This window comes from Mustela nivalis (genome assembly GCF_964662115.1).
Source record: "Mustela nivalis genome assembly, chromosome: 14".
Classification (NCBI taxonomy): Eukaryota; Metazoa; Chordata; class Mammalia; order Carnivora; family Mustelidae; genus Mustela; species Mustela nivalis.
Genome location: NC_139033.1, coordinates 10,584,154 through 10,610,712, shown reverse-complemented (window position 1 = coordinate 10,610,712; position 26,559 = coordinate 10,584,154). Strand labels below are relative to the sequence as shown.

The window sequence follows — 26,559 nt, the reverse complement described above, 5'->3', positions numbered from 1 at the left end:
TTAGATGAAGGTTATTTATTGGTGCGACTTTTTTCCTGTAGTGAGCTTCCTTTACACAGCAGTGGTGTAAATAGCATCAAATTGAATGAAAACTTTGTTAAATGCAACCATAAATAATTATAATAAATATACATCAAGTAACTTTACAGCACACGGTTTTTTTAGGGCCAAGGTTTGACTCGGTCTGGACCTCTCAATGTGCTCTCTGGGAGAAGCAATCGTGTTAGCAGCAGACATCTTACTCACAGCTGTCATCGGATCAAGTGATGGGCCAAAAGCAGCTTCCCAAACCCCCCTTGGGGAGGTAGCTGACAATTCTGAGTCCATTCAAGGGATAGGAAGGATTGGAAGGGACCAAGAATGTAAAAATCCAGAGAGCAAGAACTGCTTCTAATAATCCAGAGGCTCTTTCGTTAGCAGAAGTAAGAGGATCCTTGTCAGGACTACATCCCGCTGTGACCCCCCAGTCAACGGGGCTCTCGCCGCCAGGAGGCAGCGGCCAACCCTCTTCCTTTCAAGCAGGGAAAACTGCTTGCGGACGCTTCCCTCCAGACAGGACTGCTCCTGCATCAAATGTAACCGATGCAGCCGGAACAATTAATCCGGTTTTAGCTTTTCCTTAGGTTGGGGAATCATTTCTCTAATGGTCCTTAATGCATTTCCTAAGAATAAGAGGGAGGGGATGGATGCTAATGGCTCTAACTCTAAAATCCATACATCCTTCCGACAGACCAGGGCCACAGCAGAGAAAGGAAAAACGCAGCTCTCTCTCCCCAGCACTCACACTCCAAAGCCTTCTAGTCCGCACGCACTCAGAACTTTCAGTATTCACAATATTATACAATAAATACAGTGATGCAATTCCATGAGAACTGGCCAGGCCCAAAATGACAGTGTCCAACGAGATGGCATGTGCTGCTCTTGAACAAAGTACCATCGGACAAAGACCTGCGTGGGGCACAAATGCACTGGGGCAGTGGGTGAGCCTGGAGCAGCTCAGCCCAGGCACACACACTCACATGGGGTGGCAAGGCGGGGGCAGGAGGACCCCACAGCGGTCCTTGGAAGGTCTTAGTCACTGAAGTAGACCCTGAATGGAGCAGAGCACCTCAGTCAGTCAGCTCTTTTCAAAACGGGTGTGTGGCCCAGTCCAGCACTGCAGTGAGGAAGGGCTGTTTCTGAGTACAAAAGGGGGTGAGGCTTGAGTCATGTGCTTTCCTGTTCGATCTCAGAAAAAGGCCCCCACTCGAGCACTGTTCCTCCTCCTCTGGGTGTCCTCAACTCCTGGAGCTGCGACACCCCTGGCTGTGAACTAAGGTCAGGGATGAACCCTTTGGTCTTCGGAGAACACTCCGTGGAAAACTGTCAGACTAAGGGCCCAGAGGAGAGAGCGCGGAGGCTCGTCTGGGTGGGAAGCGATGGAGGAACCAGGAGGGGGCTTTTCCTCAGAAAAACCCAGACCATGAACAAGGTTCCAAAGCCGGAAGATTAACACAGAACGCTCCGTGTGTGTCTCCCACGTTTGGGTAACTGGCCCAGCCATTTCAAGATGGAAGGAGGCCTGTGGGAGCTGCATCCAGGTCAACTCCAGCTCAAGGCAGCAGGGGCAAGGCCACAGACCTGTTTGTGAAGATGCTCGGCGGAGTACGGGATGCTCTGTGTGGCCTTGGGATCTCACCACCAGCTTCCTGCTGGGTGGTTCCACGATGCGGACCTAACTGGGGCCTTATGGCATCAGAATCCGGTGGCCATGAAAGACAATGTCCAAGAAGATCAAATGAGACACGGGCTGCCCGGGAACTAAACTATCCTACAAACATACCACAAACAGGTAGTAAAAGAACCAACCCATCACGAAACATACAAATACAAAAGGTTAAGTCTTCCAGGAAGCCCTGGAATGTGGACAAAAGTTCAGAAAAGCAAAATGTCGCCAACTCCTCACGCAGGGCCTGGAGGGACGTGCCCTCAGTGGCAGGCTTCCCAAGCCGGCGGAGCGGTGCCTCGGTGACGGACTCACTCTGGGCTCCCTCCCCTCAGCCACTTAGGGGGTCTTCACGGTAGTGAATGGCACAACGAAGTTTCTCCAGCATGATTTCCAGAGAGGAGTACTGGGGAAGTTTGATCATGAACATGCAGGTCTCCACTCGGATGTAGCGAGAGTCTGGGGAACCTGCAAAAGAAACCCCACCAGGCCAGCGTTAGGAGGCTGCGCTGCAGTTCCAGCGAGCCCCATCGGCCTCTCTGCTTCCAGGTTTGCTTCTTTGGGCAGCTCTAAGCCCGCCCCAAGGCCCATCAGGAGGAGCGGGTAGGTGTGGGGCAAAAGAAGATTCTGGAGGAGAAAACAGCAGACAGAACTTGTGTATAGCACAGGCACCAAAGTGCTGACCTGTGAGGGAATCTGGTTAGAGCTGTTCGCTTGCCCAGCAGAGGGTTTTATTTTTCTACATTTAAAATTTGGAAAATTAAAACATTTCTGCATTTTTAACTTTTTAAAATATCAGAAAATACATCAACCTTGGGCGTCTGGACTCTTGGCTGAGGCGAAGTTTGGGAGGCACATGACCCCGCCCCCCTCCCTCGTTTACAACTGGGTTTAACCGTCCGTGGCTCTCCCTCCCTGCCGCGGTGCCCAGCAGCCCCGGCTCCCAGCTGAGGGACGGGCCTGTGCGACCCGACTTGGAACACGATGAGGGGCGGGTGGTACCTGCTGTGCCATCTGGGGGGGCGATCTTCATGGGGTACGGGGGCACATGGGCCGTGTCAGGGCCGCCATCTTTGCAGGGGCAGGTGAACGGGATGCGCTCCTGGTTGCAGGCGAACTTGATGAACTTGCACAGCTCCTCCTGGGCGAACATCTCTAGGGCCCCCCAGAAGAACTCGATGTGCTGGTCCGTCTCCATCAGCCCCACCTGGTACATGGTGTGGGCCTGGGGAAGAAAGGCCCCCCAAGACGTGAGCCGAGCCAGGCCTCTGCAAGCCCAGGACCTCCCTAGACCAGACGGGTGCGGCAGGGACACCATGGCCGCCGGCCGTGGGGATCGTGACGATGACAGAGACTTGGAAGGTACCGTCCCAGTGCCTGTGTGGGGGACTGCAGCCTGCACCTCACGCCTAGCAGCAGAGGCTCGACCTGGGTTACCCCACGGCCACGCTGGGCGGGGCCCGTCACCGTTCCCAGCGGACGTGAAGTCACTCGGGCAAGGTGTCCCAGCTGGCAAGACGCAACCCTGGGGTGCCGGGGTCCAGCCTGAGGGAAGCCGGCTGGGGCGGGAGCAGGCCCGGCTGGCGAGGGGAGGGGGCTCAGCAGAACGGTCTTCGCGCGGGATGTGGCCCCAGACGGGGGGCCCGACAGCGATCTGGGTACGAAGCGGACCCTGCCACGCGCGGCCACAAGCCCGCTCCGGCTCACTGGGCTGTGGGGCGGTGCGCGCGGCCTGGGGCCGGAGTGCTGGCCCACAAGTACCAGGACAGCCCCCGCGGACACCGCCTGCCCGCGTAGCCCGGCCCCAGGCCACCGACCTTGAGGAACTCGAGGTTGATGTACGGGAGGCCGCAGGTGCGCAGCTCCATCTCCAGCGGGCTGAGCGTGGTGAGCAGCTGCAGCGGGATGATGGCGCCCAGGCCCGCCCTCACGGCCGTCACGCACTCGGCGTTCTGCAGCTCCCGCAGCCGCAGGCTCCGGATGGCCGCCGCGTAGATGTCCTTGTTCTCCCACCTGCGGGTGCGACGGGGACCCAGGTGACGGAGAACGCCGAGGCGGCCCGTGGGGCTGCTCCTAGGCTTGCGGCCACACGGCCCCAGTCAAGGTCCCAGCAGGAGGGGCCTCAGGCCCCGTTACCGAGAGGTCCCCGTCCTGGCAGCCCCACGAATTCCTCTCCTGCCTCTGCGTGTCCCCCACCTCGCAGCTGGGGTTTTGTTAACAGAGTCCTTCTGCTGAACACATTCTATCCTTGCTGACACCCGACGTCCCGCCTCACACTCCTCCCACGGGTGAGATCCGTCTGTCCCCAGCCCAGCCCAGGCCATCCAAGTCCAGACATCGCCGCGACACCCTATCAGCCCAACTGGCCGGTCCCCTGTGTAGGCACAACACTCACGCCACAGGGATGTGCCGGCCGCGGCTGCACAGCTCCACCTCCTCGCCCGTCATGGTCAGGTAGGTGAACCTGCAGCACGGCTTGTTGGGACCCTCAGGGCTCTCGGTGGCCAGGTGCTGGGAGGCGATCTCGGCGCACAGGGCCTCGAGCTCGGTCTCATCGTTGATCTGGAGGGCAGAGGCAGACCGGGGCTAACTGCCTGACCCGTTCCCAAGGTCCCCTGGAAGATGGAACCCCAATCTCCAGTTGGGCAAGCAGCAGGCACCGTTTGGATGGGGGCTGCCCTTGACCATTATGAAGGCACACAGCACAGGCCTGCCCAGAGTTGCCGTGAGTTCAGAGCTGGGCATGTGGCAGAAGCCTGGCTGGTGAGACCCCAACTGCAGGGCTTTTTCTGTTACCATTTGGAAGTGGCAGCCCTTTCCCTGGTGTGGACACAGCTGTAAGATGGTACATCTCGTACTAATGGGGACCATCTTGAAACCAGTTATCGAAGAGATCATCTGAACACCTGGATTCAGCCTTGCCTGAAGCCAAATCTATATCTATATTTAGTTTCAAAAGCAGATGATTAAAAAAGAAAAAAATTAGTGTCCAAAAGATACTGCTGTGCATGCCGGGCTACCAAGGAGATGACAGGATCTGCCCCAGAGAGAATAAACCCCTAAGTCTGGGTTGGTAAAGGCTACAGGTACAAGCACCAGAAGTTCAGAATATTTCTTTCTGGTTCATGTGCCCCAACCCTGGCATAGCCATATCCCGGCACCCTCTGAGGCTTTGCCCAACCCCTTCAGAAAGAAGCCTTGCCTGGACTGTCCTTCTGGACGCTGTCTTATACCCTCTGCCTGCCCCAGGCCCTTGCTGCTACGCACAGCCCTGGGAGAACTTCTCAAAGCAGTGCCTGGCAGGGACTCCTAAGTCCCCAGCCTGTGGGGGCCGCCCTGCTTTGACCCTTTAGACAATTCCCTGTCCTCTCCCTTCTGGCACGGAAACCAAGCACGAATCCAGGATCCCGGCTTTGGTGCTCCCGTGTACTGCTGCCCTCAAGTGGTGGCCAAGGGGAGGACAGTGGAGAGCCTGGCACCGAAGCCCCTCAGAGGGCCCAAGTTCTGAGCCTCCGTCAGTTGAGGCTCCCACTCAAGTGGCCGCAGCCAGGCCTCTGCTGCTCCCCTGAGAAACAGGCAGTTGGCCTCAAGGCGGAGGGCTGGGGCAGAGGCACCTCCACACTTGGTCTCTACCTTGAGGAGGTGTTGCAGCTGGACATGGAGGTCCCCTGGTGGCTCTGCTCCCCACCAACTCTCCTCTCTGAGCCTCCCTCTCTCCTGGCCTCGTCTCGAGGACGTGTGCGCACAGCCCTCCGGAACAGGGCCTCATGCCGGCAGAGTAACCCGGTCGCTGCCGTGGCTGGGGCGAGAGCCCAGAGCCTGGCTCCCGGCCAGCCTCCGAGACTGCGAACCAGTGGCCAGAGGTGAACAGCCCCCCGGGGGCCCAGCCACAGCCGAGCACCGAGCACGCCGCCTCCAGGGTGCTGGGCTGTGCGGGCCGAGGGGCGCTCAGTGCTGTGCTCGCACTAGCTGTGTCTCAAGGCACAAGGAGGAGAGCTCCGGTCCCAAGCCCTGCCCCTTCCCTGCTTGATCTCCGGGGATCCCCAAGAGCCAATCTCCTGAGCTCTGAGGCCCCAAAACCAAGCTCTTAAAAGTGAAAGTGGGTCTGCTTGTCGGAGACCCCCGCCCCCGGCACCTCTGCTCCATCAGCGGCCGGGAACCCTTCAACGCTGGGTCTTTGGGAGGCCGTCAGGGCACATCGGTCACCCCTGCTCTGCTGCTATCAAATAGGAAGAGAAGCCAGAGGGGCTTCTGCCATGAAGTAAGCCTGCCAGACGCGGCTCGCCTTCCCTCCTGTTCTTTGGGAGAGCCTAGCTGGTCTTCAGGTGGGCGCTTGGGCAGGGAGGACCAGGGGACGGCAGGCCGTGGAGGCAGCAAGGAGCCGCGGGGACACTGCCCCCGAGCTCTGCTGTCCCCAGCACGGACTGTTCACTTACACTCTCGAATTTCTTGACATAATTGTAGGTGAGTATGTCTGCTTCCTGTAGGTCTTGGTCAGGGTCCAGGGGCTCACCCACCAGGGTCTTCCAGAAGGAAGGCAGGAGGTCCAGGGGAAGAGGGACATCTGCCCGAATTGCAATTCCCAGCAACTGGCCCAGGAAGTGCAGCAGCTGCTCCTCCCCGTAGGTGATGGGGCTGGGGGTCAGGATGTACTTGCCCTGGAGACGGAGGCGCAGATGAAGTGACGGACGGTGCCTTTACCCCTCCCTGGAGCAGGCGCCCACGGCCGGCAGCAGGGAGCCCCCGCAGGGTCAGGACGGCCGACCCGGAAGGGGTGGAAGGGGACACACCCCCAGGGCCCCGAGCCAGCGCCCCGCCGCTGCCCACGCCTCGGGCATCCTACCTTGTTCTTGTTGACAGCGGAGCTGGGGCACAACAGCAGGAGGGACAGCGAGGAGCTCTGCAGCTCTTTGCACACCTGCCACAGGAAGTGCCGGAAAGAGCCGCCTGCGGGACACACGGAGACCCATCAGCACCGGGACCCCGGCAGCCCACCTGCCCGCGGCCCCTGGGCCCACCTGGACCTCAGCTCGTCCGCCACCCGGAATGCAGCTACGGTGGAGGGGACAGAAGACTCGTCCGAGGGCGGGGAGACGGGGGGTCAAGTCCCACTGGGCCACTTACTAGCTGGGTGACCCAACCCACCAAATGGGGACAACAATCGAACCAATGGGGGAGGCTGGCTTCGAGGCTTCCGCGAGCCCCGATGCGGAGTCCCATGGGAGCTGCCCCCTCCCCCGGCTGCAAGGACCCACTCATCTGCAAGCTTGTCTGATTCACACCTGTCACTCTAGGTCGTACCGAAAGCCGGGCCGCCTGTCCTACTCAGCACTGACCCCTGCCCAGGCCAGTGAGTGTCTAACTGCACAGACCGATGACATGAGCACTTAGAGAGGGCAAAGGGCCACTAACTGTCCCCTGCTGCTGTCATTCCAACGTGCCTTCGGCTTTCTGGCTGACGTCTCCCTGTGGCTGTCTCCTCTCCCCTGCGCATTCCCCATCAGGGCCCTAAGGTCAGAAGCTCTGGGACAGCTGTGCATACACACTACTTGGTTGGAGTCGTTCAGAGGACCTGCTTGGGGACAGATGTCCCCGCTCAGCTTCCACGGGGAAGCAGGAGATTTCTGCCTGCGGAAACCACCAAGGGCTGGGCCGAGGAGCCAGAGAGAGCTGCGTGGAGCCGCAGCCGGCTGTCTGGCCCGGGGGGGCGGCTGTCAGTCCTGCGGGACAAGGCCGGTCTGTCGAGAGCTTCTGCTGCCAGGCGGAGGGTGAGCTGTGGAGGGGGGCCCGGCCCCCTCGGTGTGCTCGGCGGGTAGGGGCTCTCTGAGAGGACCTGGCCCGAGGCTCGGCCGGAGCGGGGTCCCGGGATGCGAGTGGCAGTGGGAGATGCAGCTGCCCCAGCGGCCCGGCCCTCCCGCTGCGTCTGGCTGAGGCCCCCCGTCTCTCCTCTCACCCCGAGTGGGAAACCCTTCCGGAATGTCTGGGGCGCACTTAGGATGGCTGAAAGCGGCACGAGGGAGCATTTTCTGAGTTCCTGGGCCTCCTCGCTGTCCCTAGCACGGGTCTCTCATGGGACGCACACAAGCTCTGACCCAGCGCACCCCTCCGCCGGGGGCGCTTCCCAGGGCACGAAGCCCATCGGCACGGGTGGCGTCTCCACGGCGTCCCCTCGGCGCTGACCGGGGCCGCGGGGCTCAAGTCCCTGACAAGCGCCGGCTCCCGCCCAGGCCGGGGGCAGTCCTGGCTTCTGCACAGCAGCTACCGACGACCTGGCTTTTTCAGTCTTGCTAAGGGGGGGGGCAATCTGGGGCAGACGAGGCTACAGGTGACCCCAGAAACGTTCACAGCCCCCCCATGGCCTCCGCCCGCCCCGGCGGCCCAGAGCCCGGCGCGGCGCTCACTGGTGCCGTGCACCTCCTCCCCGGTGAAGCGGATGTTGAAGGCATAGGTGGGGTCGCCGCCGCTGGCCAGCTTGACGCACAGCTGCGAGGACGACACAGAGGCCAGCTGCCGGGCAGCCTGGCAGAAGTAGGAGTTTTCGGAGGCTCTGATCTCCCCTGGAAAGAGACAGAAAGCGGTAAAAGCCTCCCGACGCCAGCTTCTGCTCTCCCTCCCCGGGACAGATGGCTTGCCAGGCCTCTGCCCGCTTCTCAGCCCGCCCCCCGCCGCCGGCTCAGCCACCCTGCCTTCTCTCTGCTCTCGGAAGGTCTTCCCTGCCACAGGCACACGGCTCCCCGCCTCCCCTCCGTCTCCAGGGGAGGGATCCCCGGTCCATACTCGTCTCATCTCTACGCTGTGTGTGCTTATCCGCCCTGGCTACCGCCCCAGGAGCCGTGCCCCCCGCTTATTCAAGGCGGGACCCCAACTCTAGCAAGTCCATGGTCGGTCGGGATGTTTCCACTCCCACCCGGCCCCGCAGTTAGGTGTAGCCCCCAGACAGTTCGCCAGGGAAGGGGAGGCGAGGCTCCGGGAAGCGGAGAGCTCCTTCCGCCTCTCCCCTTCCTCTTGCTGCCCAGCACGCAGGCTCCAAAGGGGACCCTGAAGGTGGAAGCCACCCGCTGGGACACTTGGGAGGAGGACAGAAGCAGCCGGATGAATGTGTGCACTCCCTTCGTCTAGAGGCTTCTATCACGTGCAAGAAATCAACTGCATCGTTTGTTCAGTCACGACCTTCTTGCATTTTCTGCTCTGCGTAGCTTGTCTTACCTCCCACGATTTCCAGTGGGTCCAAAGTGATCTCGGGGGCTGCGTGGTCAGCGGTCCTCTGCACGGTGGCATTCAGCACCCGATTCATGACAGTCACCTTCGTGTCATAAAAGATCAGCCCTGAAAGGGAGAATGTGGGAGAGAGGCTCAGACGGGGCTGCTTTCCTTCCCTGTCCCCTCTGAGGCCTGGCAGAGGACCCGCTGCGCTCCCTCCCCCGCATTGGGCCAGTCTCTCCTGGGACGCCCTCCAGGCCCCCGAATGGGGCACTCACGCGCCACAACCCTGACTTTCTGGGTGTGTGTGTGTGTGTGTGTGTGTGTGTGTGTGTGTGTGTGTAATTTGTTAGTATCTGGCCCAGTGGTAATATATGAACCCCGGCCTCTGTCATGCCCAGGAAATACCTCCCTGGCAGAAAAACACGAAGTATGAGGAGGTTTGCTGTAGCATTTTCTGAAATGGCAACAAGTAAAAACCCACGAGGTGAAGGTGTGGAACAGAACATACGCTAGGATACCTGTTTTTAAATAAAACAAAAAAACAAAACAAAACCAACAAACACGTGTGTCTATTTGTATGTGAACAGAAAAGTCTGGAAGGACAGGTACTCAGCGGTTAATGATCATCTCTGGAACGTAGGGGACAGACAGTGAATCAGAGCCTTCTATTTTGTTTTGTTTTGTTTTTAAATAATGGAATCCAATGTGGGGCTCAAACTCATGACCCCGAGATCAAGAGTCACACGCTCCTCTGACCGAGCCAGCCAGGAGCCCCCGGAAAACTCAAGAAGATTTAATTTTTCAGGGTGTAACTGAAGTGACTGCTCTCGGCTGGAAGTGCTGTTCCTGCGGACCCGGGCGCGGTCCAGGTAAGGGGGCGCCTCCCGGACTGTCGGGCGGGCGACGTGGGGGGGGGTGCGCAGGCGCTGACCTTTGGCCTCCTTCAGCAGGGCGGCGATGCTGTGCGCGAACATGGGCGTCGGGCGCAGCTCCACCAGAGGCAGGAAGAAGGTCTCCAGCGTGGTGTTCAGGGACTGCAGCAGAGCGAAGCGCAGGCGCAGGCTCTCGATGGGCACGTCTGCAGGGATGAGGGCGGTCAGGCCCAGGATCCTGGGCTGCGAACAGACTCAGGTGGTCCCTGTCCCTGGGGTGTGGGGGGGGCCGCCGCAGCACCGGGGCCAGGGCATTTCAGGGGGACTGGGAGGACCCCACGGGAGATTTTATTCCCGGGACCCACAGACGCAGTGCGTGAGTGGCCCCTGGTCTGCCTGAGCCCAGGCCAAGCAGAAGCAGCGGGGAGGCCCTGGCTCTTAGGGAATCCCAGGGCCTCCCCGGCCTATCTTCAGGGCCGGCCAGGGCTGTGGTTGATGCTATTTTTAATTTCAAATTTGAAACAGACTTCTAGGAAGCTGCAAAAATAGTACACAGTCCTGTGTACCTTTCATCAGCTTCCCCCAAAGTCACATCAGATGTCAAGAACAGGACACAGACACTGGCACACTGTCTCCCTGGTGCTCACATCTGTCTCCAGCGGTCAGAGATGGGCAGCAGGACCACTTCTGGCCCAGGTTTACCTTCAAAGTATCCGGAAGAACAAAGAGCAAAGGCCCAGGACACACGGCCGAGCAAGGGCGGGCAGACTCCCAAGCCGCCTGTGGTACCGCGCGCACAGGCACAGAAAACAAGCCCAGGGGTCAGGTGCCAGCATGCTGTGACAAGGGTGACTTCCCGGGGACGGATTTACGGAGAACGTCTGCTCTTGCGCGTGCACCTACGTGTGCAGGCACCTTCCTAGCTTTTCATAAAGACGCTGCTCTCTCGGGATGAAGGATGACAGAGAGCTGATCCCCGCTCCCTCCCGACACCCGCCGGGCATCTAATGCAGCTTCGGTCACAGCTTCCGGGCATCTAATGCAGCTTCGGTCACAGCTTCCGGGCATCTAATGCAGCTTCGGTCACGGCTTCCGTCTCTCCCTCTCCTCTGCCCCCATGGCTCACAGCAGGTGATCCGAGGGACTTGTTGGATGGCTGCAAGGAACCCGCCTAGTTCCTCCAAATCCCTGGTGCTACTGTTGGGCATGCCCCCAGGCAGCGCAGGGGCTGGTCCCCCAGGGCAATTCCGCCAGAGCCTACATACTCAAGAGACAAGCCACTCTGGGGTCTGCGGCATCTGCAGGGTCCAGGTACACCTCGTGGGGGTGGAGCCGCGCGGGCGTGATGGCCAGGTGACGGCACAGCCGGTTGATGTACTGCACCAGCGCCACGTCCATCTCCAGGGTCCACTTCCTGGAGGCCTTGTGCGCGTGTCGGACGTCGATGCAGGCACACCTGGGGCCGGGCGAGAAGGGAAGGTGGGCCGGGGGCCACGTCCCCGCTCCCAGAGGACCACTGGCACAGAGCCTCGCCTCGCCGCTGGCGTCTCCGTGCGAGGGGAGGCGCCCCTGGAGGAGGGAGCACACAGCCCGCAGGCCGGGACAGTGCCACCGTCCCGGACCCCGGCCACACGCACCCCTGCGGGCCTCCCTCCTGCGCCTGGGCCAAGGGCAGGGGGTAAGAACGGGGCTCTGGGGTCCCTGGGCTGAAATCTAGGCCACCCAGTGACCTGGGCCACCAAGACGGCTGCTTTGTGAGGCCCAGGTTCCTCACGTACAAAGGCAGCTAGCAGCAGTACGCGCCCCCCGCCACCCTCAGCAAGCTCAGGGCGCCTGCAAGGCCCACGGCCAAGGCAGCGAGGAGCTCCTGCCCACCTCAGTGAAGCTGGGCCCCTTGGCTGGTAGGCAGGGCATGCACACTCCCGCTCCCACATCACCTGCTATGCTGACCCCGGGGGGATGGGGAAACAGGAAAAAAAAAAAAAAAAAAAAAAAAGCAGATGTCTTGTGTGCACCCACTTCTAAGTATGGAAAAAACCCACCCCCTGAAAATGTCGGGAGACGCGCTGCCTGGGATTTCCGACGGGACGGCCCTCGGCACAGGACCACGGAGAGCTCCTCCGAGCCTGCACACGAGGCTCGGGCTGTGCGGGGAGTGCGCGCGGCCTTTCCGATCCCAGGAAGTCGTGGGCCCCGGAGAGGCGGGCAGGGTGCCGGTGGATGGGCGCCTCTGGCTCCTGGGCCCTCGGCACCTCCCTGGGCCACATGCCACACAGGGTGCCCCCTGCCAGGAGGGCCCATCTGGGGCCAGGGGCCGAGCCTCTCAGCCCAGGCGGCGTGCATCGCACCGGAGGAGGGCTGAGAGGCAGCAGCCTCCAGAAGGGGTCCCCTCACAGCCCCCTCCAGGCTGGCGAAGAGCAGCAGGTGCCACTGGCTGCCCTCAGGCCAGGTGTGGGAAGGAGGCATCAGGGCCGGCAAGGCCCCGCGGCGCCCGTGAGCGAGCCCTTGAGCTGTAACAAACGCGTCACCTGGGAAGTCGTTCGCAGGCCAGCCTGAGACCTCACTTCGAATGCCCTTTCTAGTCCAAAATCCCCAAAGTCATCTCTTACTGGCTTGTAAAATAAATCAGAAAACTGGTCTGCAATGGACTCTGAGCCTTCTGTGAGGTACGAAATGACGGCGCCCAGCGGCAAAGCACCTCGGAACCCGAGCGCGGGTGTAAAGACCGCGTGCTCCGGCTGCAGGTCCGCCCGCGCCCGCACTCTCGCTGCGCGCCCGGGGTGAGCGCCGGCGGGAGGGCAGGGCCGTTTCTTGCACTGGGACGTAAGCACTGGGCTGGCCCGGGACCACCTTACAGCTAGAAAGGGGAAACCTATTCTTGTTTGGCCCCGGGGACCTGGCGAGCTCCTCCCTGGAAGAGAGGGAGAGCGGGCGACGGGGACATGGAGACAAAGTGGGACTCTGAGGAACAAAGAGTCTTTGGAATAAGAAATTGACCCTATTAGGGACTGACGTGCGTCCACCCCCCCCACCCCCGTTCCTACGTTGAAGCCCTAAATCCCAACGTGTGACTGTGTTAGGAGACGAGGCCTTTGAAGAGGTAACTGAGTTAAAGGAGGTCCTCAGAGCCAGGCCCAGACCAGCAGACTGGTGGCCCCCTCGGAAGCGAGGTGGCAGCAGGGATGTGACCATCTGCAAGCCAATGACAGGCCTCAGGAGAAGCCAACCCTGCTGACACCTTGACCTCCAGAACCATCAGAAGATGAATCTGTTGTTTAGAACAGAAGTGGTTTCCAAATGCGTTCTGAAACCATTTGGAGAATCACGAGAAGCCACAGCTCAGGAGGCGTCAGAACAGCAGGCAGAATGGCTCCCAGAAAGGATGCTGGAGGGGACGCCTCTGGTGGCCAACAACAATTTCTACACAAGGTGTCAACTGGACTGAGAGACAACTTCTTACCTCTCAAAGTGAAGGTCATAACCACAGGATAAAATCGCCCTCCAGACACTACGGATGTCTTGCTTGGCTCGGTCAATAACGAACTTGTGAAATCCTTCCAAGGTGAGATACTTCTCCTCAGGGACTGAGGGAGAAGGATTGAGAGACTTAGGAGTTTGTAAAGCGCCTCGCGCCATGCTCTGGTGGCGTTTCTGGCACGGCCCAATAGACCCGTGTCCCGCGTCCCACCCCTCCAAGGTCTGTCATGGCCGCCTCCACCCACTGCCCAAGACCCAGCATAGCCCCTGACTTCCCGGGGTCAGCGAGCCACAGCCTGACTTCTCCAGCTCTGCTTGGGCCTTTATGAGGCTCAAGTTCTAAGGCCCAGGTAAGTGCCTTCTAGAAGCGAATTTCTAAGCAGATGTCCAGATCTTTACTTTCTACTCTTCACTTTGGGTGCGTGGTATTTTGGGAACTGCTAGTCTGACCTCCACAAATTCATGCTCAAAGACAGCATCGAGGCCCCGTGTAACCCCAAGGCAGCCCAGTCAGTCGCAAAAGCCTGGAGGCTGGTCCTGGGGGCCCACCAGTCTCAGGCCCAAGCTGCTCGTTCACCTTCTTGTTTTTTGGTAGGTGACTTCTCCGGGTCCTTCTCATCTGGCTTGCTCTTTTCTGGGGACTTAGGCTTCACAGTTGGCTTTTTCTCACTTAAGGCAGTCCTGCTGTAGACCAGAGCACTGCAGTCAGAATACCTGCGTTCATACCATATCCTGACAGCCGATGCACAGAGCCTCACATGTGTGGTAGGCCAGACTCCCCCCAACCACGGCCACCGGCTCCCACAGGGCTGGGTGCAAGGTCAGCTCTGTCCTCGCCAAGTTCACTGAGCATATCAGGAGGACAAACTGATGCTTTAACTGCAAAAGACCTTAAAGAGATGCTTTTCATCCCTTCTATATTCTTCAGAGCTGCACTAAGAACCAGCCACTAGTCAGATTGTAGCTATATGTTTAAATTAAAATAAAATAGCAAATTCAGTTCCTTGACCGCACTGGCCATGTTTCAAAAATGTGGCTAGTGGCAACTACATTCAGCAGCCAGACAGGGAAACCGCTCAGATTTCCATCACAGAAAACTCTACTGCACTATAGAGATACAGAAGCACCCAGACGCAGGTTTATGTCTGACATCTTCCTGATCCCTCAAACAATTCCTCTAGAGACTCCTGCCAGGTAATACTTTTCTACCAAATTTCCAATTTTGGGTTCTTGAGTCATTTGCCTAAGTCTATAGAAAATTCTATTAAATATGCATGCATATCCACACATGAAATATTACAGAGGTATTAAAAGAGAGAGAGAGGTCGCCTGGGTGGCTCAGCTGGTCCAGCATGTGACCACAGCGTGGGTCATGGTCTGGAGTCCTGGGTTCGAGACCTGCCTCTGGCTCCCTGCTCAGCAGGGAGTCTGCTTGTCATTCCCCTTCTGCCCCTTGCCCCCACTCATGCTCTGTGTCTCTAGTTCTGGGAGGCTTGAGGAGGAACGGCTTTTTGCTGCATATACTCTTGATTTCTGTACTATTTCAGCCATTTCACAGTTATTTTTTTGAGAGTGAGCAAGAGGGGGGAGCGTGGGGGCGGGGAGAGGGAGAGAGAGAATCTCAAGCAGGCTGCACACCTGGTGTGGAGCCCGACTTGGGGCTGATTGCACGACCCTGAGATCATGACCCGAGCTGAAACCAGGAGTCGGATGCGTCACTGCCTCGGCCACACAGGCGCCCCTTAGCCACGTAAAACGTAAGAACATAATACATGCGCCTCCATGGAAGGTTACGCACTTAACTGTTGTAAGCGGTGTGTGGGAAAAAATGCATTTTTTTCAATACGCATTTTGTAGTTTTTCTATAATAGCTATGCATTATTTGCGTGGTTAAAAGAAGAATTTTGGGGGAACAGTTCTGTACATTCTGGATGGTAATGACTTCAGACTGGTCTGCTTTTGTCTGCCTGTGCGGTCCTGACTTGACTTCACTTGTGGATATGAAAACGCTCTTTCAGTGCACAAAGCTGGGGACCCACACGACAGAGCTGCAAAGCAGAGCCAAGGGGTCTGCTCCCAGATATGCGGAGAGCCTCACAGGAAGCCGTGGAGGCGGCGGCCCGGGTGCCCCGCCCGCCCCATGCGCCGAGCTCCCCGGAGGCGCACCTGACGCTGTTGAGCACAGCCTTGTCCTTGGCGGGCGGCTTGGTGATGGGCCGTTTGGTGCTCACCACCTTCACGGGGTGCTGCTCCTTCCCGCCTTTGCTGTACTTGCTCTTGTCGAACTTGGGTTTCGGCACTCCGTACTTCCTCAGGATCTGCGGGTCCCCGGGGGCAAAGAGGGGTCCTCAGGATCGCCCGAAGGTGCCCCCGAGGCCCAGCAGCAGCGCAGCAAGCGGGGATGGGTGGGGTGGGGTGGGTACCTGGGTGAGCTGGTCCTCCAGCACCTTTTTGGGAGGCCGGACGTTGGTGAAGAAGAGGTGGAGGAGGTTGCCTGGTGTTTGGGAGTTGATCTGCTCTTTGCTGAGATAAATGTCCGACACTTTGATGGGCTTCGCTGGCGTCAGGCTCAGCATCTGCTCGGAATGGGCACAGCTCTTAAATATCTCCGTGAGCACCTCTCTGGCACCCGGCACCAGCTTCTCGCCTGTTCCGAAGCGGGGAGAGGACAAAACAATTCTGCCGTGAACGGACCATGTCAGCACACTTCCTCGCAGTGGTCTGTGTCTCCTAAACAACTCAGTTTTTGCGTGTAGGTAACAGACGTGTAGTGGTGATGAAGAGCTCTGCACCCAAACCTGGTTTCCCCCTTCTGGGCGTGCCCCCAGCCTTCTCGCTGTGACGTGGGATGTGAGCCACTCCCGGGCCAGTCTGCTCTCTGAGCTCACTCCCTGCACTGGCTGCACGGAAATGGCCAGCCTCGGGGATGGCGGACACCAGTCCTCGCCCTGGGCTCGTCCATGCGTGAGAAACACGCTTCCACAGGGCCCAAGCCACTGTTCTCTTACAGCTACTGACCACGGCAGTTTCATCTACCTTAACACGCTCGTGATGGGCAGTTCCCAAAGAACGACAGGCTACGGAGCCCACAAGTACTGTTAGTGCAAAGCCCACGGTATCAAGCAAGTTTTGCGTTATTAGAGAGGATGGTTCGAGACTGGCACAATGAGCAGGTAGAAAATTGTCCTCGAGCACAGGAAAAACCATTTCTTTCTGTGCCCAAATAAGTGCTCCCGAAGGTGGGCCCCAGTGGCCGTCAGGACTCCATCTGCACGCCTCTCGTGGCCGGGGGCCCAGGCCGGGGGCTGCGCGGACTCACTCCTCACTCCCTTCTCCTTCCCGACCCGGCCCCACAGCCGGCCTCTCCCTCTGACACACCACGGCTGCCCCCAGGGCCGGCCTGGCTGTGGGAACAGGAGATCAGAAGCCTCATGGGCCTCCAGACTGAGGGTGTGGGGTCAGGGGTGCAGAAGGGGCGGCCAAGCCCTAAAAGCTGACTCAGCAGAACCACAACTTGGTCTCTAGCAAAACGCGTGTGGCACTAATGTTACCAAAAGACCGAGTACCTTATGTGGAACGTTTGACTATAACAGGATCAGGAACTCGGTCCAAATTCAGATTCGAAGTATGAAAAGGCTGGCAAACCATGAGTTAAGGCAGAAAAAGGCCTCAGACCTTACAATAGTTATCCCCACATGGGCCACAGAGCGCTGGGGGCCAAATGCACACTAATAAGGGATTGGGGCCCACACAGGGTGAGGGGAGCCAGGCAGTCCCCTCGGGGGCAAGATCCCCCCAAAACTCCATGATCAAGATACATATTTCAGGGGCGCCTGGGTGGCTCAGTGGGTTAAGCCTCCGCCTTCAGCTCAGGTCATGATCCCAGGGTCCTGGGATCAAGCCCCGCATTGGGCTCTCTGCTTTTAGCAGGGAGCCTGCTTCCTCCTCTCTCTGCCTACTTGTGATCTCTGTCTTTCAAATAAATAAATAAAATCTTTAAAAAAAAATGCATTTTCAATGTAGTATTAAAAAAAAGAAATCAAAATCAATACAAAAAAAACCCCCACACGACGAGCAAAATATCAACAGTACTGTGCCAAGCCACATTAAAGCCTAAGCCAAAAGAAATAATCAGTAATACTGGTCCTGTCTTTATTTAAGATTTTACTCATTATGGATATTTTGTATTAATTCTGACTTCTATAAATATTCAATCAAAATGTTATTTATCTAGGGACACCTGGGTGGCTCAGTGGGTTAAGCGTTTGCCTTCGGCTCAGGTCATGATCCCAGGGTCCTGGGATCAAGTCCCATATCAGGCTCCTTGCTCAGAGGGGCCTGCTTCTCTCTCTGCCCCTCACCCTGTTCATGTTCTCTCTCAAATAAATTTTATAAGTCCTAAAAAGATACACACACACACACACACACATATTATTTATCTAGCTTACTGAGATTTTTGGAGCCCATTAAATTTCGTGCCCAAGGCCTCACTTATCTCATCCTGGTACTAGCCCTGAGTGAACATTTTACAACTCGGGGATAAAAATTTGAAGCCAACAACAAAACCCATATTTGGTATTACATTTTTGTTCTCCTAGAACAGGAAACAAATTCTACAGTTCTATCATGAAATTTCAAACAATATTAAAGAATTAGAAAGAAGGACATGGATTAAACATTTTGAGCAACACTAGTGCAAAATAAAAATGACCACACAAAGGAGTGTAATCATAGAAAGAAGAAGAAAAACCGCTGTTTCCGGAGCGGGGCTTGGGGCAAGCTGCTGGCTTCAGGCAGGAGTCTGCTGCTTGATTCTGCTCAGCGGGGCCTGGGGCTGCGTCCTGGATGAACGCGCCACGTCGTACAGAAGAAGTGGGGACACCAGACAGGGTCCACCCACAAAGAGTTGTCAGAATGACAAAGTGGGACTTGGTGAAGAGGATGCGGAATTGTTTCTTCCCCAAGAATGAGTGTAAAGATGGAGGCATTTACTGTCCTTGGGCAAATGACCAGATGATTTCCAGCAACGCACTTGGTATGTTCTAGCTCCACAGGACAGAACACAGTAAATACACCTGAACTCGAACAAAGCAAAGTCTGGCTAGACAAAAAGCAAAATGGGACTTGAATGCAAGCCCACTTTAATTTTTTTTTAAATTTAAATTCAATTTAGTTAACATACAGTATATTATTAGCTTCAGGGGTAGAATTTAGTGATTCGTCAGTCGCACAGGAATGGTCCTTCCCGGCGGTCTCCACAGGCTGGAGCATAGCAGACCGGAGGCAGGGGCGCCCTCATGGCCCTCACAGCTCTGACAGCTTCCGTGAGCCAAGCAAAGAATGTCTGTCCGTCTCCGCACGGCCCCTGCTCATTTCCCAAGTCTCTAGCCCCCAGGGTGCCCCCCAAGGTTCTTTCTGTGGTAAGATGTTAAAGATAGGGCACACTAGGTACAGAGAGAGCAGAAGACTTTGTTAATTTTTTTCTGTAAACTTAAAAGTGTTCGCACAAAGTCTATTAATCACACATAAAAAATCCATAACCCACCTTTAATAGACTTATCATTGAAGTAATCTTCCAAGCCCGGGCTTCCCTGTGTATCAAACAGACTCTGATTTACTACGGACACGGTGAGGATCTCCTCCGTGGACATTTCCATCAGTTCATCTTCGCCATCCAAACTTGACAAACCGATCAAGTCATTATTGTTAAACAAACTTGCTCGAATTTTCTCAATTTTGGCTCGGGATCTTATCTGTGTGAACAAAGCAAAGGATCAGGACTGGAGCAGGGGCAGGACTTTGTTTTCCCTCCCGCTCCGTCCTCAAACCCCCTCCCTGTCTTAAGTGCGATGAGTGTGGCCGGACTCCTGCGAGTCGTGCCCCTCGGGAGCGTCTCTGCCACACGCCAACAGCACTAACTTGATGGGGAACATCTTAGCTGCTGGAAACGTCTGTTGCTAAACCCTGACCGGGTCTGTGGCTTTACTCCGATGCCCAGGGAGCTAGGGTCCACGCTTAGCTCTGAGAAGCCCCCGGGAAGAGGGTGCAGAGATTAAGAGAAAGGATTCTGGGGAAGAAACCATCACCGGCTTCTGGAACGCTCTTGCCAGAGCTCCCTGGGAGAGCAAAGCAATACACACATATTTCCTTCTAGTGCCTTCCTCACCGCATCCAATAGCAGGAGGACAGACTTACTCGGAGTCTGACCCCCCTTACACAGGGATGAAGACACAGGAGGCAGGATTCCTAAACAAGGAGGCCCAAGCAACAGAGGGGATCTTGAAGTGGAAACGTGGTCTGGAAACTCAGCACCACCAGGAGCAGAATGGCAAATTTGTCCTCGCCAAGATCAGTGAAGACCCCACCTGCCGACGGCAACACTTAAAACAACCCGGGGCCCCTCAAATATACCGGCGGGCCCGAGCTGGAATGCACTCGATAAAGCCTGTACCCCAGGAAAGGTCAGGCCCCTCGTACTCCTCTGCCTCCCTCCCATACTCAGCAACGACCTGCATTTACTTCATGACATCAGACTTGGCACCACTCTTGTCGGAGATGTGACCTCAGACACAGATAATCAACATGATAAATCATGGCGGCTTCCAAGAGCTGCCTCAGGGAGCGCCCTACGTGCCCCAACGCCACCTGTCAGTTAATCCTGGGGAAATCATGCTGGAAGGGTGAGAGGGGCCTGGGGGGATCCCAGCTGCTCTGCTCGTGACTTTCGAGGTTGCCAAGGCGCGAGCACCGTTACCTCCACGACTGCAAAGCCTTTGATGGGGCGCGCCGCGAGGGGCTGGTTGTCCAGGGACGTGACCGTGTACATGGAGCCCATGTCTGACACAGAGGCCGTCTCCGCGTTGTCCAGCGGCTCCCCCAGGCTCCCCAGACTGCCCAGGCTGCCCGTGCTGCACAGGGAGATGTCTAGGCTCTCCTGGCTGGACACCACGTGGGGCTCCAGTACACCGGGAGGGACGGGCGGCTCGAGGCCTGAGGGCAGCGGATCCACAGAGAGGTCACTGACGGTCTGCGAGATCCCCTGGGAGCTGCAGATGGAGGCCTGACTGGTGGAGGCGGATGCGCTGATGCTCATGGCAGGGGTCAGGCTGCTGGACGTGCTGACCTCCAAACTGTCCGCGCTGGGGAAGCCGAGGGTCTTCTCCGGCTCAGCTTTGCCATCAGCACCCTCAGCCTTGTCCTTGGGCTTCTTGGGGTCTTCGTCCTGCAGGGGGATGTAGATCTCATCCTTGAAGACCCCGCCATGGGCATTGCAGGCCTTGCGGATAGCACCTCTGACGATGCCCTCGTCCAGGTGGGTGGGGATTCCAGAGATCACCAGCAAGCGGCTGTGGGCCGTGGGGCCAACCAGTGCCTGGCAGGCGTCGGCGATGGCGTCACTTGTCACACCCAGACCCTGTGGGTCCTTCCTGGTGAGATGTCGGAGAATGATGAGCAGGGTGAGGGCTCGATGAAACCACAGCATGTCCTCCGGCTTGCTGCCCCCAATGCTGAGCATGGCGGGGTCCGATTCCACTGAACGGGACGACTGGCGCTTCCCGGAGGAGGAGGCCTTTTCTCGCTTCATCTTGACCTTTTTCCTCTTTGATAGGAGGCTGGGGCTTTGTGGTGTCTGTCCAGGGGAGGAGGATGAAGAGGATGAGGAGTCGCTGAGATTCGGGGCGGTCGTAGAGGTCACCCCGCTGGCTGTGACACTCATGTTGGTGGGCAGGGTCACTTCGGCCACCGCCAGGCAGCCCTCCATGAGCGCATGGAAGTATGTGGAGAACCTGCCCTGGTCCGTGGCCGCTGCCGCCGAGCCTCCACACGCACTGCCCGGGACCCAGCTCTGGGTTTCCTCGTCGTACAGCTTATGGAGCTCCGACTGCAAAGCCATCAGCATGGCCAGACAGGGGTTCAGCTGGAGGGCGATGGAGGAGGACAGGCCGGCAGGGTGCTTCCTCTGCTCCAGGGTGTGTACCGTGCGCAGCAGCTCCGCCAGGAGATGGAAAACGAGCTCCTTCACGCAGGCCGCCATGTCTGTGGTCCACAGGAAGTTTCCTGAAGCAAATACAAAACAGTAACAGCAGCGGTTGTTGGTAGAGCACTTGCTCTGCACCAGGCACTGTTCCTGACGCTATGTTATCCATCCCCAGCTCTCAGATGAAAAAACAGAGGCTCAAAGAGCTCAAGCCTGGCTGGTTGATCCCAGAGCCCACGGCCTTAACCCCAGGGCCGCATGATCGTACAGAGCCAGGTTCAATGGCTCACACCGAAAACTCATTTTCTTTCTTTCTCAAGTAAGTAAGTCAAGTAAGTCATGAGAACACTATTTCCCAAACCATGGGGTAGTTACTACGGGGGCACACAATCTAATTCTATCACACAGCCCAGAAATACATACTGACAAAGTATTCCCCCCCCTTTTTAAAAAAAGATACTATTTATTTATTTGAGAGAGAGAGAGAACGAGTGGGGAAGGAAGGGGCAGAGAGGGAGAGGGAGAAACAGACTCCCCGCTGAGCAAGAACCCAATGTGGGGCTTGACCCCAGGACCGTGGGATCATGACCTGAGCCAAAGGCAAATGTTCGACCATCTGAGCCACCCAGGTGCCTTAAAATTAAAGTGTACAAAAAGGAGCAGAGAGTGGATTGTCAGAAACCAGATCAATAAATGCTGACAGGCATGACTTGTAGACATGGCGGGAATCACATAAAGATGATGAGAAGGACTGAAGTTCAGGAAATAGGGTCTAGAACAAGATGGGTCACAGGTTTGTACCAAGATCCCCTTTGTGCCAGACACACATCTTAAATTCACACTAAGCTGCCTGATCTCTTGGGGTGGCGCTGTTTCATAACTTTAACTGAAAGGAACCCATGCGGGCATTCAGGAAGCCATTCAGAGAGAACAAGTGCCGACAGGGTCCGCGGTCCCGCCCTCCGATGCTCATGCGACCTCCCCTCCATTGTCCTTCCTCTGCCAATTGTCATTTCCGTAATAGGATGGCCTTAGAATTCTCCTCCGCCCAGATTGCGAATGGCGGCCCGTGAGCCAAGACTGCCCACAGACCTCTCCTTCCCACGGTGGTCCCCCACTCACCTTCCCTGATCCCTCGCCCAGAGTATTTCAAAGAATTTGATTCAGTTGCCAACATTCGAAAACTGGGAAATTCACATCAGTATCTACATTACTGAGTCTTCTTGAAATAAAAAGTTCTAAGAGCTGGCAGGACCAGGTCCACCTTCTCGTGTAGCAAGGGGTGACAGGGTTCAGGGACTGACAGAGCATGAGGTGCCTGGCCCACTCCCCTCTGCTTTCCCCCATCTGGCTTCTGACCCCTGAGTGCACTTAAGTTTGCAACATCTTTTCCCCCCAACATTATAAAAAAATCTCAAAAATACAGGGCAGCTGAACTACTTAGACAGGGAATGCCCGTAGGCCCACCACCTCGGTCCTCCCGCTAACACTCTGTGGTATTTGCTCTTACGTACCTACCTATCTACCCTTTTATTGACCCAAAAACTCAGCTTAGTATTTGATTATTTCAAAATTAGTTGCAGACATTAGTCTGTTTTATCCCTAAACACTTAAGCAGATATATTACACTAACGAAGTTCAATATTTATTTAGAATTTGAGGTGAATTTACAAAGGCAAAATGTGTACCTCTTAAGTTTAACTTTCTATGAGTTTTACCAAAATACATCCCTTTCAGGAACGACTAAGTCACCATGTTGGATTTTGCAACATTCTTTACTCCCACACCACCTTTGACCTCCAAAGCTACAAAAACGGCATGTATTTGTATAAAGTAAAGTGCGGGGGCGCCTGGGAGGCTCAGTGGGTTAAACGGCTGCCTTTGGCTCAGGTCATGATCTCAGGGTCCTGGGATCGAGCACTACATCGGGCTCCCTATGTGGTGGAGAGCCTGCTTCTCCCTCTCTGTCTGTTGCTCTGCCTACTTATGCTCTCTCTGTCAAATAAGTAAATAAAACCTTAACGAAAATAAAGTATGATAAAATAAATCTCATTTTTGGGGCGCCTGGGTGGCTCAGTGGGTTAGGCCTCTACCTTCGGCTAGGGTCATGATCCCAGGGGCCTGGGATCGAGTCCCGCATGGGGCTCTCTGCTCAGCAGGGAGCCTGCTTCTCCTCATCTCTCTCTCTGTCTGTCTCTCTGCCTATTTGTGATCTCTCTCTCTGTCAAATAAATAAATAAAATCTTTTAAAAATAAATAAATAAATAAATAAATCTCATTTTCTTAAATTCCTCGTATCGGTGAGATCATAGGGGAAGGGAGGGAAAAATGAAACAAGATGAAACCAGAGAGGGAGACAAGCCATGAGAGACTCTTAACTGAGGGTTGCTGGATGGGGAGGAGTTGGGGGCATGGGGCAGCTGGGTGATGGACGCTGGGGAGGGAATGTGCTGCGGTGAGTGCTGTGAAATGTGTCAGCCTGATGATTCACAGACCTGTACTCCTGGGGCAAAGAACACATTATATGTTAATTAAAACCAATCTCCTTTTCGTGGTTAGTGAAAGGAGAACACCCTGCACATCACTTTGCGTCCACGAGGCCAGGCCACAGGATTATCTAATGAAGTGTCTGACCCTTGGTTTTTCGGTTCGGGTCATGAGATCAAGCCCTGTGTGGGGCTACTTGCAGAGTTGGCTTCAGATTCTCTTTCCCACTCTCCTTCTGCCCCTCCCGCCCAAGCTCTCTCTCAAAATAAATAAATACAGGCCCTTTTCAAATGACAGCAACCGAACAAGAGGCCACCAGCAGGCAATCCCTTTCCTCAGCTAGCTCCCCAGCTCTCCCAGGCCCAATCCCGAGGGAAGGTAAGCCTTACCCAGCAGCTCCACAACTTGCAGGAGGACAGACGTCGGGATGGTGTCGGGCTCATCTTCGGATCTCGCTTCGCCATCCTCTGATCTCCAGGCCAGCAGCTGCTCGGCGAAGGCCATAGCCAGAGGGAACTCCAGGGGCAGAGAATGCAACACCAGCACGGCTCCAGGAGGGGGAGACACGCCTGGAAGAACGGCCGAGGAGGAAGGCTCATCATTGGCAGCACAGGACCCGAATCAGCCTCAGAAAAGGACCCACCAGGTGTGTGTGTAAGAACAGGCCTGGAAAGCCAACCTGCTCGTCTGCGGGAGGCGAAAGGAAATGGAGCTGCCCTCGCCCCTCGCCTCCCGACCCCTGCACTCCAGACCGAGTCGGCTGCGGGTACAGGAGGGGCTTGAGGACATCCCTCCCAAGAGTCCACTTGTCGCTGTCACAAGGGGCCACCGGCAGCAATGAGAATGGGGAAGGAGAAACACTCCCCAGCTGCTTAGATACCAACCAGCCTGATAAGCCAGCATGGAAATACTAAGTCAGACCTTAAAAGCTGCTTCCTTGGAATATTCCCAGTTTGGTAAAGAAATAATTAGCCATTTTGTGTGGCTGCAATCCCATGAGACCATTACGCTTGTATCAGGTTACAGAGTGGACTGGGAAGGGGCGCCCCAGACTAGCACTCCCAGGACCTTGGGCTTTCTCTCTCTTTTTTTTTTAAGATTTTATTTATTTTGAGAGAGAGAATGAGAGAGAGAGAGAGAGCATGAGAAGAGGGAGGGGCAGAGGGAGAAGCAGACTCCCCGCCGAGCAGGGAGCCTGATGCAGGACTCGATCCCAGGACTCCAGGATCATGACCTGAGCCAAAGGCAGTCACTTAACCAACTGATAAAAGCCTGGGCTTTTTCTCTTATTACCTTGTGTCACTGCCATGGCTTGAAACTGGCCAGAGAGGCTGCAGCGAGAGGAAAAAGGCCCTAAAGCCTGATTCCCCCCTTACACTGCACCCCAAGGCCTGCTGCAGGGCCTGACCAGACATAAGTCAGGCCATCAGGAGCCTGGGGCCTTTGGACAAGTTGGGAGGAACCATGCTGATTGACCTCCGTTTTGGGGTTAACGTTTATATGGTGATAACCGAGGAGTGAAAAGATAGAGATCTTCTGTTTATTTAATTACAAAGTTAAAAGAACAGCCAGTAGAGGCCAAGTGCTATGAGAAAAATCAGCCCTAATGAAGAGAGATCAAGTTATTTGGCAAAGTCTCCTTTTGTTTCATTCCCTAAAGATGTAAGGTCTCTAGGACAGGGGTTGTGGAAAAGCCAAGGCCCAATTTTTTTTTTTAAAGATTTTATTTATTTATTTGACAGAGAGAGATCACTAGTAGGCAGAGAGGCAGGCAGAGAGAGAGAGGAGGAAGCAGGCTCCCTGCTGAGCAGAAAGCCCGATGTGGGACTCGATCCCAGGACCCTGAGACCATGACCTGAGCTGAAGGAAGAGGCTTAACCCACTGAGCCACCCAGGTGCCCCCACCCCAAGGCCCAATTTTTGACTGGGAAGTCAGCTACATTCCAGAATCCTCTCTAGCAAACCTGGATCCCTCCTTTCTCATCAAACGGGATAGGAAGTGCAGTGGAAGTCTGTGACCAGGTTTTCCTTGCCTCTGTGTGTTTTGTTGGAAACAGTTAGGTGGCCCGGGCGCCCGGGGTGCAGAGGCGGGGGGTGGCCTCTGGGATATGCAGAGGGGGAGCCCGTCCCTGACCCTAAACCCACGCCAGCTTAGCAAAGAATGCTGGGGAGACCCACTGGGCCTCCTGGCCTGGCCAGCAGGCTGTTTACCACCGAGACAGGCCGCAGATGCTCACTGTGACCTGAGCCCCAGGGACCCACTCACACCCAAGAGAATTAAGTTTTAATGAGCGCTGGAGGAAGGCAGCTGGGATTATTCCTGGTAAAGGACCGCTCTGTTCAGGTCACTCTAAAGAGTGCACAATTGTGAAAGGAAAGGCGCTCATTTCATCTCCTGCCCCTAAAATACACTGTCCCGAGCACTTCCGTTCTTTACTGACCACATACAGCAACGTACAAGATCCTTTCTATCTCCAGAAAGAAGGAAAGCCAAAAATAACTTCACAGTGTTCTTACCAAGCGCTAACTCAGAGACATACCCAGCTTGATGTGGACCTTGTCCGTGGAGAGGATCACCGAAGGGTACTGGTTGGCGGTAGGCGGCGGCGTGAGGCCGGTGTTGGCCGGAGACGCATCCCGTGGGTAACAGACGGCCTCAATCAGGTTTAGCTGGCCGTTCCGCTTGACTTTGTGGCCAAGCCCGTACACGAGCACCCGTGCCCATGGCGCCTTGTACAAGGAGGAGCTGTGGAGCAAGGGGGAGGGCAGGAGGGTCAGATGGAGGGTAAGAAGTGGGCATTTCTGAGTCAGTCCCACCACATCCTAGAAGGTCGTTC

The 26,559-nt window shown here is 56.3% G+C and overlaps 1 protein-coding gene across 11 annotated transcripts in view; it reads right to left on the bottom strand.

The window, feature by feature from the left end:
* The window catches only part of HECTD4 (HECT domain E3 ubiquitin protein ligase 4), a 184,725-nt gene continuing 158,166 nt past the window's right edge, over window positions 1–26,559 (bottom strand). For 8 of the 11 annotated variants that reach the window (XM_082698252.1, XM_082698258.1, XM_082698256.1 and 5 more), the window contains 18 exons: window positions 26,263–26,468; window positions 24,112–24,291; window positions 20,012–21,315; window positions 18,803–19,010; window positions 15,681–15,904; window positions 15,424–15,575; window positions 13,835–13,941; window positions 13,241–13,364; window positions 11,046–11,236; window positions 9,840–9,986; window positions 8,912–9,031; window positions 8,107–8,262; window positions 6,549–6,652; window positions 6,142–6,363; window positions 4,101–4,267; window positions 3,523–3,718; window positions 2,708–2,930; window positions 1–2,173 (listed from right to left, as the gene is read on the bottom strand). In XM_082698252.1, the coding sequence (XP_082554378.1) occupies window positions 2,037–2,173; window positions 2,708–2,930; window positions 3,523–3,718; window positions 4,101–4,267; window positions 6,142–6,363; window positions 6,549–6,652; window positions 8,107–8,262; window positions 8,912–9,031; window positions 9,840–9,986; window positions 11,046–11,236; window positions 13,241–13,364; window positions 13,835–13,941; window positions 15,424–15,575; window positions 15,681–15,904; window positions 18,803–19,010; window positions 20,012–21,315; window positions 24,112–24,291; window positions 26,263–26,468 (4,168 nt within the window). In that variant the 3' untranslated portion in view covers window positions 1–2,036. Of the gene's footprint in view, window positions 2,174–2,707; window positions 2,931–3,522; window positions 3,719–4,100; window positions 4,268–6,141; window positions 6,364–6,548; window positions 6,653–8,106; window positions 8,263–8,911; window positions 9,032–9,839; window positions 10,806–10,867; window positions 11,237–13,240; window positions 13,365–13,834; window positions 13,942–15,423; window positions 15,576–15,680; window positions 15,905–18,802; window positions 19,011–20,011; window positions 21,316–24,111; window positions 24,292–26,262; window positions 26,469–26,559 lie in introns of those variants that run through there. The other 3 variants (XM_082698254.1, XM_082698259.1, XR_014302557.1) reach the window with 2 other exon arrangements.